This window comes from Phascolarctos cinereus, unplaced genomic scaffold (genome assembly GCF_003287225.1).
Source record: "Phascolarctos cinereus isolate Bilbo 61053 unplaced genomic scaffold, phaCin_HiC Scaffold_9;HRSCAF=440, whole genome shotgun sequence".
In the NCBI taxonomy this organism is placed as follows: Eukaryota; Metazoa; Chordata; class Mammalia; order Diprotodontia; family Phascolarctidae; genus Phascolarctos; species Phascolarctos cinereus.
In genome coordinates, this window is record NW_027556402.1 from 258,774,108 (window position 1) to 258,784,668 (window position 10,561).

Sequence of the window (10,561 nt, forward strand, 5' to 3'; positions counted from 1 at the left end):
TAGAGCACTGGCCTGGCTCATGGGGTGGTGCTTAATTAAAGCACGTAGGTCAATGGTCGTGTTCAGTTAGTAGGGATTCTGTTTGGTAGGTACGTTATCATGGGGATTCCTTGGGTGTGGACTGGACTGTGAGGGGCCCTTCCAACTTTCAGATTCCGTGATTGACTGATTAAATTAGATTAGCTCTGAATCTATGATTTCATGGTCCAGATCCTGCCAATGCAGATGGGCACCTGCTTGGTAACTTAACAGTCTTAGAGAACTGTCTAGGAAGCTTTGCTCAGTAGATGACTGCCCAGGGGTATCAGGGGTATGACCTGCCATAACAGGGCAGAGGAGAAGGTTGGAATGCAGGTCTTCCTGGCTCCAAGGACCCCTCTCTAGCTACCCCACTGGAGGCCTCTCTAATGATTGATTCATTGAAATAAATAAGATGGAGAGGGACAAGCGCCTAAGCCGAGCCCAGGTTCCAGACTTTCCATAGGGGTGGGCCGGCGGTATTCCATCTTTTCATACCCAAGATGATGCCATTGCTTTTCAAGTCCCATTGACTGTTCCTCTCTTTCTCTTGGCAGAAATCACAAAGCCCCCTTCGGATGACCCACCCTCCCACAGTAACGCCATCGGCCCCGTCATCGGGATCATCCTCTCCCTTTTTGTGATGGGAGGGATGTATTTTGTTTGCCAGCGAGTGATCTGCCAGCGATATGCAGGGGCCAGTGGGCCGTTCCCCCATGAGTACGTCAGTGGTACGCCTCATGTCCCCCTCAATTTCATAGCCCCTGGCAGTTCTCAGCATGGCACATTTACAGGTAGGGATGAGAAGATGTTCGTAAGACACTCTTTATACCTGAAATCTATAGATCAAATGAATGTCAGCTGGTATTACTATTAGTGCTGTCACTGAGACCGGCCCAACTTTCCGTGGTCTTTGGACGGTGGCAGGGGGATGGTAACACCATTTTGTTTACTGTTGTGGAACACGGGGTGCAATCCAGTGGTGATAATGGAGCCCAGAAAGATGGCAGCAAGGTAAATGCCATCTGTGCCATCTGCCATGGCTCAGTGGTTGGGGTGGGAGGCGTTGACCAGACTTGGTGTCGTCTGCTGTTCTGAGCGGCATATTTTAGGAAGAGCAGTCAGCTGGAAAGCGTCCAAAGGGAAGAGGATAGGATGGTGTGAAAGGCCTTCAGTTCATCCCCTATGGGAATCCGTTGAGGGAACTGGGAATGTTAGCCAGGCATTAACTGTCTTCACGTTTCCAATGGGCTGCCATGTGGAAGATGGATGGTTTGGCCTCAGAAGTAAGAATTAGGGGGCAGCTGGGTGGCACAGTGGATAGAGCACCAGCCCAAGAGTCAGGAGGACCTGAGTTCAAATCCGGCCTCAGACACATAACACTCACTATCTGTGTGACCCTGGGCAAGTCACTTAACCCCAATTGCCTCACCAAAAAAAAAAAAAGGTCAGAATTGGGAGCAGTGGGTAGAGACTGCTGAGAGAGAAATGTAGGCTCAGGAAGAAAGCTGAAGCAAGTAGGGCTGTGCGAAAGGGGAATGGGCTGGTAGCCTCAGAGGTGCCAGGGTCCCTCCCCGCCAGAGGTTATCGTGCCAAGGCTGGAGACCTGGCTGTCAAGACAATGGCGGTCAGGATGGGCTGGTCTCGATGCTCTTTGGCATCCCTCCCGCTTGGAGATTCTGGGCTTTTCAGGGTCTCCTCGGTGATGCAGAACCCTGTCCTGTTCCCCCCCCTCCCCCGGCAGCCAGGAAGCGCAGGCTCCTGCAGGGTGTGTATGCCCCAGGACCCAGGAGCCCCCGGCTCACCCTCCCTTCCTTGTCCCTCCACAGGCATCTCCTGTGGCAAGTCCATGATCAGCTCCATGAGCCTGATGGGTGGCAGCAGCGGCCTGCCCCTCTACGATCGGAACCATGTCACCGGGGCCTCGTCCAGCAGCTCGTCCAGCACTAAAGCCACTTTATACCCACAGGTGAGTGGAGGGGAGGAAGGCTGAGAGGGAGCGGCCACAGAGCTGGGCTGGCGGCCTCTTCTCAAGGCCTCCCTGCCTCCCCTTCCCAGAAGGAGAGACAACACAGAGACAGAAACCCAAGGTGCCATCATTGGTGTTAAGGGCAAAGCTTTTCCCCTTGAGTGCCTCTTTCCTTCTTTCCTTCTTTTCTTTTCTCCCTTTTCCTGGTTCCTTTATGTTCTTCTTATTTTCCTTCTCTGTCCTTCTTTTCCTCCTTCCCTTTATCCTCTCAAAGCCAGGATGTGAACCCCAATCTTCTGACTTTTCCATCCAGCCCTCTCGTCACCAAACAATCTAACCTCCAATATTCAGTTCGATTCACAAGCATTCACCAAATCAGTTCTTGGCCCTGAGGATCTCATGACACAGGGAGTGACTCGATCCCTGCTTTCCAGAAGCTTCTCCTTTGCTGGAGGTGGGGAGAGGGTGGGGTCGGGGCAGAGCGCTGCTTACACTCTTTAAATAGATCATGTGAAGCCAGAGACTGCACTAGCAATTATAGTGCCTTGCCAAGGTCGCCCAGCCGGTGACGGTGGGTCTGCCAGGCCCAGCGTGCTGGGCCACGGGAGGTGACAGACGGGAGGAGAAAGGATGGCCCCAGTGCCGGGGAGACCAGAAGGGTTCCTGTGTCGGATTATTCCTGGCTTCCAGTGCCGCCTCTGGCCACCGACCTGCTGTGGTCCTGAACCAGGCCCTTTCCTACCCTTCCTCATACGTGGTGTTCTCACCGCTCTGGCGCCTCTCAGCCACGATATTCAATGGCCAGGAAGTGGACATGGCACAGAAAGCGGGCTCAGACACTTGAGCTCGGCCTTGGCTTCCCAGAGGCAGAGAAGGCTCGGTCCCCAAACTGCTGCCCTCTGCAAAGGAAGTGACTGTTACGGACACAATGGATGGGAGTGTGTCGATGTTGGCTGGGGGCCGATCCCATGGAAGCAGATGTCGACGGAGATCTCAAGCGCACCTGCCAGATCCCAGGCAATGGCTGATGGGAAATGCCAGGACTGATGGGGACGGCCTTTGTTCTCTCTTGGACTTTCCTCCGCTTGAGTCCCCTGCTCTCTAGTACTGGCCTTTTCATCTCTACCCACAGCCTTCTGGACTCCGGTGGACGCTCAGGATTCCAGACCCAGAAAAGTTCTCTGAGTTCAGCCTCTCTGGGCCTGAGGCCCCCCTCCCCTGAGGGAGTGTTGGCCTGTTGGAATTCACATCACCTGCACTGGGCCAGTGGAGACCGTGGAGACCATGGAGGATGGGCCCAGACTCTTGGCTGGAAACCAGCTGGGTTTAGGATTTTTATGAAGCTGCAGTTTTCCATCGTTCCCGTCATCCTGTCCAGCCATTGCCTCAGACAATCTGCGGTCAGATTTGGGGGACCAGCATTCAGATGAGCAGCAAAAGCACAGACCTCATCTGGGACACAAGAGGCCGATGAGAGGATGCTTCCTTTCAGTCAACAAGCATTGATGAAATGCCTGCTGCCTGCAGAGCATTGTAGGAGGCCACGTTTGCAGACTGGCTGGTCTGGGTCTGTCCTCTGATTAAACGAGATCATGCCTGTCGAGTGGTGCTGTAGGAATGGCAGGCAACGTGTGTTACCTCTTCTGCAGGAAGAGCACGAAGATGTTGGTCCATCAGTAAGGATTTCTTAAGCTCCTACTGGGTTCCAAGCACTGGGCTAAGCTCTGGGGATGCAGACAAAGGCAAAAGCCAGTCCCTGCCCTCCCTCCGGGAGCGCTCAGTCTCCTTGGGGAGATGGCTTGCAAGCAGCTACATGCAAACAAGTCACATCCAGGCTGCGTTGGAGAGAGTCAACAGAGGGAAGACATTAAGGCGGGGAGGCAGGAAAGGGGTCTCATACGAGTGGAACTGTAGCTGAGGCTTGAAGCGAGCTAGGGAAGCCAGTGGGCAGAGATGAGAAGGGAGATGATTCCAGGCACAGGGGGACAGCCGGGAAATGGCTGCAGTCAGGAGATGGCGTGTCCTGTGCAAGGACCGGCCCAGAGGTCAGCGCCCCGCGAATGAAGAGCATGTGGTGGAGAAGACAGGAAGGGTGAGGAGGAAGGGGTTTTTTCCCACTCAATAGAATTTTTTCTCAATTACATGTAAAGGTAGTTTTCAACATTTACTTTTATAAGATTTTGAGTTCCAAATTTTTTTCTCCCTCTGTCTCCAAGACAGCAAGTGATCTGATCTAGGTCATACGTGTACAGTCATATTAAATGTATTTCCACATTAGTCATGCTGTGAAAGAAGAATCAGAACAAAAGGGAAAATCATGAGGAGGGGCGGGGTGGGGGGGAAGAGCAAACAGTCTGCTTTCATCTGCATTGAGATTCCTAGTTCTTTCTCTGGAGGTGAACAGCGTTTTCCATCATGAATCTTTTGGAATTGCCTTGGATCATCGCATGGCTGAGAAGAACTAAGTCTGTCAGAGCAGTTGATCACACAATGTGGCTGTTACTGTGTACAGTGTTCTCCTGGTTCTGCTCATTTCACTCTGCATCAGTTTATCTAAGTCCTCCCAGGTTTTTCTGAAGTCCACCTGCTCATCCTCTCATATAGCATGGTAGCAGTCCGTTACTTTCATATGCCACAACTTTATCCATTTCCCCACTTGATGAGCGTCCCCTCAATTTCCAATTCTTTGCCACCACAGAAAGAGCTGCTAGAAATATTTTTGTAGGTCATTTTCCCATTTTTATGATCTCTTTGGGATGCAGACCTAGAAGGGGTATCACTGGATCATTTTTATAGCCCTTTGGGCATAGATCCAAATTGCTCTCTGGAATGGTTGGATCAGTTTACAACTCCACCAACAATGCATTAGTGTTCCGCTTTTTGAGGGGGCAGATTTTGAAGGCTTTGACTGTCAAACAGAGAATTTTCTATTTAATCCTGGAGGAGCCACTGAGTCTGATTGAATGGGAGCGTGGAAGTCTATGAGATCACCAAGTGAAAGAATGTAGAAGGAGAAGAGAAGAAGGCTGAGCACAAAGCCCTGGAAGACACTCGCCTTTGGTGGGAGGGACCTGGAAGAAGATTCAACAGAGGAGACTGAGAAGGAGTGGTCAGAGAGGGAGGAGGAGAACCAGGAGAGAGTGGTGTCCAGCAGGGGCATCGGCAGTATCAAAGGCTGCAGAGAGGTCAGGAAGGCCGAGGATTGAGAAGAGCCATCGGATGTGGCGACTGAGAGATGATTGGTGACTTTGGAGAGAACAGTTTCGTTTGGGCGATGAGGACAGAAGGCAGGCTGTTGAGTTAAGAAGACAGCGAGGAAAGTACGAGCCTCCTGGAGGATCTCAGGTCGGATGGCCACACGAGGAAGGAAGCCACGGGATGACAGCTAGTGAGCATGGATGGATCAGGGGCGGTGCTTTTGAGGATGGGGGGACATGGGCATTGCCAGTGGCCAACTCCAGCGGCTTTTCTTAGTCCTCATTCTCCTTGACCTCTCTGCTAAGCCCTCTCTCCACCATACTCTCTTCTCTCTGGGTTTTGGGGACACTTCTACCTGTCTCTCGGTTCTCCTCCTCCCTCTCTGACTGCTGCTTCCCGGTCTCCTTTGTAGGCAGCAGGGAAGGAACCAGTGGACTGGGAGAGAATGAGGACAAGTGACAGAGTGGAGAAGCCAGTGGGGGCAGCCTGTTGGGGCAGACTGGACAAACTGGGATCACTTGGGCAGTAGAGGGTTGGCCTTGGTGAGGAGGCAGGCCACCTCTTCATGTGAGAGGGGGTGAAGGAGGAGATGATGGCAGACTGCATTGAGCGCTGGGAGATGAGGAGAGAAGGAGGCACTCACGGCAAATGGCCCCAATTTTTCAACGAATTATGAGGGAAGGCTGGTCAGGTCACCTTCTGTTTCAGCCCAGCCACAAAACTGAATGTGAGCACTGAGCTGGTATCTAGGAAGGCGTGGGTTCACATCTGGACTCTGACCCTTCACAGCCTCCCTCTAACTTGCTTTTCCAAGCTCCTTCCACATTGCCCTCTTCTGTCCACTTCACAGTTCAGCCGGACTGGCCTTCTTGGGCTTACATCACATATAAAACACCATCTCTCATCTCCATCCCTTGGCACGGGCTGTCTCCCATGTCTGGAATGTCCTTCCTCCTCCTCTGTGCCTTTTGGAATCCCTGGTTTTCTTTAGTACTCAGCTCAAGCGCTCCCTTCTGCATGAAGCCATGGACCACCCCTCCCCAGCCCATAGAGCATTCTCTTCCTTCCCAAACCAACTTAAGTATTAGTCATTTTTCAGTTGTGTCTGGCTCTTCATGACCCCATTTAGAGTTTTCTTGGCAAAGATACTGGACTGGTTCGCCATTCCCTTCTCCAGCTCATCTTACAGATGAGGAAACTGAGGCAAACAGGGTGATGTGACTTGCCAAGATTATGTAGTGAGAAAGTGTCTGAATCTAGATTTGAACTCATGAAGATGAGTCTTCCTGAGTCCAGGCCCAGTGCTCCACGCACCATGGCACCACCTAGCTGACAGATAACCATCTCCAGTCCTGATCTCTGTCTGGCCACTGGACCCGGAAGGCTCTGGAGGAGAAGCTGAGGCTGGTGACTTTACTTTGCACAGCTCTCCCTCAGTTAAACCCAACTGACTCGCATGTCATGGCATCACCTCTGTGACGGCATGGTCTTCTTCAAGCGCCAACAACAACTTAAGTATATGCTTTGTGTCTATTCATAGCTACTTACGTAGATGTGTTTGCTGCTGTTTCTTCAGAGGAGTTGAAGCTCCTTGTGGGCAGGGCTTATTTTTCTGTCTTTGTATCCCCAGCACTTAGTATATGCTGTGCTTCATACACAGTGAGTATCCTCTTAATAAATGCATAGCGATTGACTGATTAGCTCAATCAAAATTCCCCTAGACCAGGAAGAGACCTTAGAAGTCATCTTTTACAGGTGGAGAAACTGAGGCCCAGAGAGGTTAGTGACTGTCCCAAGTGTCTCTGGGTAGGAAGGATCAGCGCCAGGCATCTAGCCAGAGTACTAGCTCTGGGTCCCGCAGCCCTCGTGACCCTGTGGAGCCTCAGGCAGCTCCCCAAGACACTCAGGTGGACCTGGAGTCTAAGGTCCTGGGCTCGAATCTCGGCTCTGCCACCTGCTACCTGTGTGACCTTAACCAAGTCATTAGCTTTTCTAGCCTTCGGTTTTTTAATCTTTAAAATAAATATGTTGGTTGTGGGTCTTGGGCAGACTAGTGAGTCCTGTGGATGCCCTCTCCAAATGATGCTCTGAGTTTAAAAAGAAAATCGTAACTGAAGGAAATGCTGAATTTCAGGAAAGGTCAATGAATATAAACACATAATTTTTTTTTCCCATCCAAGTTCATGGACCCCCTGAAATCTATCTGTAGACCCCCCTCCAAGGGATTAAGAAGACCTGATCCAGATGAACCCTAAATCTATAATCCCAAATTATGGTTGGGCTGTGGGCTGCAATCATTCCTGTGCAGGGCTTTTCAGACTGGTGATTCTTAATGACGAAGGCTTGGGCAGCTCAGGCTTCTGTCTCTAGGAACGGCACCCGGCTGGCAGTCCATGTGTGACTCCGGGTTAGAGCCTTCTCTGCAGCCTCCCGGGATTTTGGTGACCTAAGGCAAGAGACAGAGCTGCCCAGCTGTGGGCAGGAAGGAAGCAGCAGAAGGAGAATGAGTGTGTGAGATGCTGAGCTCTCGTCCTCTCTCTCCCCAGATCCTGAACCCTCCTCCTTCTCCCGCCACTGACCGCTCTTTGTACAACACAGAGATGTTCTACTCTTCAAACATTCCTTCGACCACGAGATCATACAGGTACGCGGTGATCTCCCCGGTCCCATGGGTGGACCTGCGGCACCACACGCCTGCAGGTGACAGAGTAGGGTTCCCGGCGGCCCGCGGGAAGAAAATGAGATGCTTGGTTTCCCAAGGTCACTCAGTAAGTTAATGATGGCTGCGGGCCTGAAACCAGGTTCCTGGTTCCTAGTTCATGGATGAATCCTCAAATCAGATGATTGATGTAATAAGATCACAGATCTGGGGCTGGACATCTGGTTCCCCCTTTTACATATGAGGAAACTGAGGCCCAGGGAGTTTGAAGTGGCACCTCAGGATCCTGCATACATGTAATGAGGAAGCGTCAGGGTCCTCAGCCTACAGGGTCTCTAGCAGAGGGCAGCCCTTCCATAGGATTAAGTCAATCCACATCCAGCACTTAGCATGCATGGAGGGGGCGCCCCAGGGATGGCTTTGTGTTCATTCACCAGGCCCGGCCCAAAGGGCTGGGGCAGTGGCCGCCGGGCAGGAGGGGGGAGGTTGGCCCGGCTGCCAGTGGACTCCTAGAGTTCCCAGGACTTCCCAACCAGGGAGCTGTCCAGTACAGAGGTCTTGTGCCCCCTTGTGGCCGATCCTGAGGACAGCCTCAGCAGATGGCAGGCACCGGGTTTGGGAATCCAGCCAGGGGACCCAGGGCTCCGGGGCAGACTCCAGCCCCAGGGAGCACTGGGAAGAGCTGGACAAGACCCCAGGCTGTGAGGAACTGGGCACAGAGAAGGCCCTCCCTCCCCAGGAAGCCCTGGATCTTGTTAAGAGTTGTAATAATTGGCCATTGCTCAATGACGGTGATGCTGCAGGAGACCTTGGGCGCCATCTTGTCCCACGCCCTCATTGTACAGGGGAGGTGAAATGGTCTGCCCAGTCGTGTGGATCATAAATTGTCAAATGCAGGACTTGAACTCGGGGCACTCACATTTTCATAGTGCTTTAAGTTCTGTAAAGCACTCACGGAAATCTCATGAGTTAAGTGGCTCTAAGCAGGAATATCCCTATTTTATAGAAGAGGAAACTGAGACTTATACAGACCCAGTGCCTTGAGCTGGCCAGGGGTCGGCAGGCTGGGAGTTATCCTGAGTCTTTGGACTCCGGGTGCCAGGGCTCTCTTCCTACTTGTATTCTCCAGACCCGGCCTAGGCATACCAGCTGCCCCAGGTCAAGGCTCCTGGGCCTGCCTCATCTCCCAGACAAGTGGACGTTGGCCTCCTGGCACCAACGTCTTTGTTTTCCCTCTTCCCTTTGCAGACCGTACATCATCAGAGGGATCGCGCCCCCCACGACGCCGTGCAGCACAGACGCGTGTGACAGCGACTGCACCACCGGTCGATGGAAGGCCAGCAAATACTACACAGATCTGAACTCAGACTCGGACCCCTACCCACCCCCGCCCACACCCCACAGCCAGTACCTGTCTGCGGAAGAGAGCTGCCCCCCATCACCGGCCACCGAGCGCAGTTACTTCCATCTCTTCCCACCCCCGCCCTCACCCTGCACGGACTCCTCCTGACCTTGGCCCCGCCACCTGGGCCTGCTTCTTCCCCCTCCCCCTGTAAATATTTTTAAATATGAACAAAGAAAAAAATATATTTTATGATTTTAAAAAATAAATAAATATGGTTGGGATTTGAAAACACAAAAAATGTGAATAATACCAGGGTGGGCAGGGCTGTGAAAACTTTTGTACAGTGGAAAACTATTTATAAATTTAATTTTTTAACTTAATCCCCTTTCTTTCTGTGCTACTTGACTTGGGTTCAGAGTCTCGAGCCGGCGTGTGGCATGTATGTATCCCGACACCTCGACGGGTTTCTAGTCATCAGCTTGTCTGGATCCATCTTTGTTGGCCGCACCGAAGGATCCTACTGGATTGTGGGATGTGGTTACTTAGGGTCAGTACTGAGAAGCGGACAGTGCCCTACCACCGTGAAAGAGAGGGAGGGAGAAGCTGGCTATAGACCCTTTTCTACAGAGCTGGTATGCCAAGATACTGTAGTCAGAGTGTTTGGGCTGGCTTATTTTATCCAGAGTTCTAATCAACTGGAAATCTCCATTTCCTAGCACTTCTAGGCCAAGCTTGGTGGGCTGAGACTTGGTGGAGTCCAAGGAAGCCTTCTCAGTGTTGCGTTCAGTTATTTTTCTGTCACGTCCGACTCTTCCTGACCCCAGTGGGGTTTTCTTGACAAAGGCACTAGAGTGGCTTGCTGTTTCCTTCTCTAGCTCATTTTATAGATGAAGAAACTGAGGCAAACAAGGTGAACTGACTTGCCCAGGGTCCCACAGCTAGTAAGTGTCTGAGGCTAAAGTTGAACTTGGGGACGATGAGCCTTCCTGACTTCAGGCCCAGCACTCTATCCACTGCATCACCTAGCTAGAGGCTAGCTGAGCAGCAGAATCATGGGGTGGAGGGTGGGGTAGGACATAAGGCTGAAAACCCTAAGGAACCGCAGAGACCACCTAGTCCAACCTGGACCTGAGCTGGAACCTTGGGTAAACCAAACCCAACATGGGTCATCTAGCCCTTACTGGAAGACCTCCCATGAGGGGAACCAGCCGCCTCCCAAGGCCACCCATGATGCTTTGGGACAGCACTGTTGGCTTGAGAAATTGCCATTACATTAAGCCTAACTTACTCTTTGCAATTACCACCCTTAGACATTTACAGTCCAGCCTCGTTGTTTTACCGAGAAGGAAACGAAGGCCTTAGGAGGTGATAG

General features: G+C 52.0%; 1 protein-coding gene across 2 annotated transcripts in view; it reads left to right on the plus strand.

Annotated features, from left to right (window-relative positions):
• LRP5 (LDL receptor related protein 5) overlaps window positions 1-9,569 on the plus strand; it is a 152,543-nt gene extending 142,974 nt beyond the window's left edge. For both annotated transcript variants that reach the window (XM_078148553.1, XM_020968128.2), the window contains 4 exons: window positions 576-812; window positions 1,848-1,987; window positions 7,732-7,829; window positions 9,093-9,569. In XM_078148553.1, the coding sequence (XP_078004679.1) occupies window positions 576-812; window positions 1,848-1,987; window positions 7,732-7,829; window positions 9,093-9,354 (737 nt within the window). In that variant the 3' untranslated portion in view covers window positions 9,355-9,569. The remainder of the gene's footprint in view (window positions 1-575; window positions 813-1,847; window positions 1,988-7,731; window positions 7,830-9,092) is intronic.
• The last annotated feature ends 992 nt before the right edge of the window (window positions 9,570-10,561 follow it).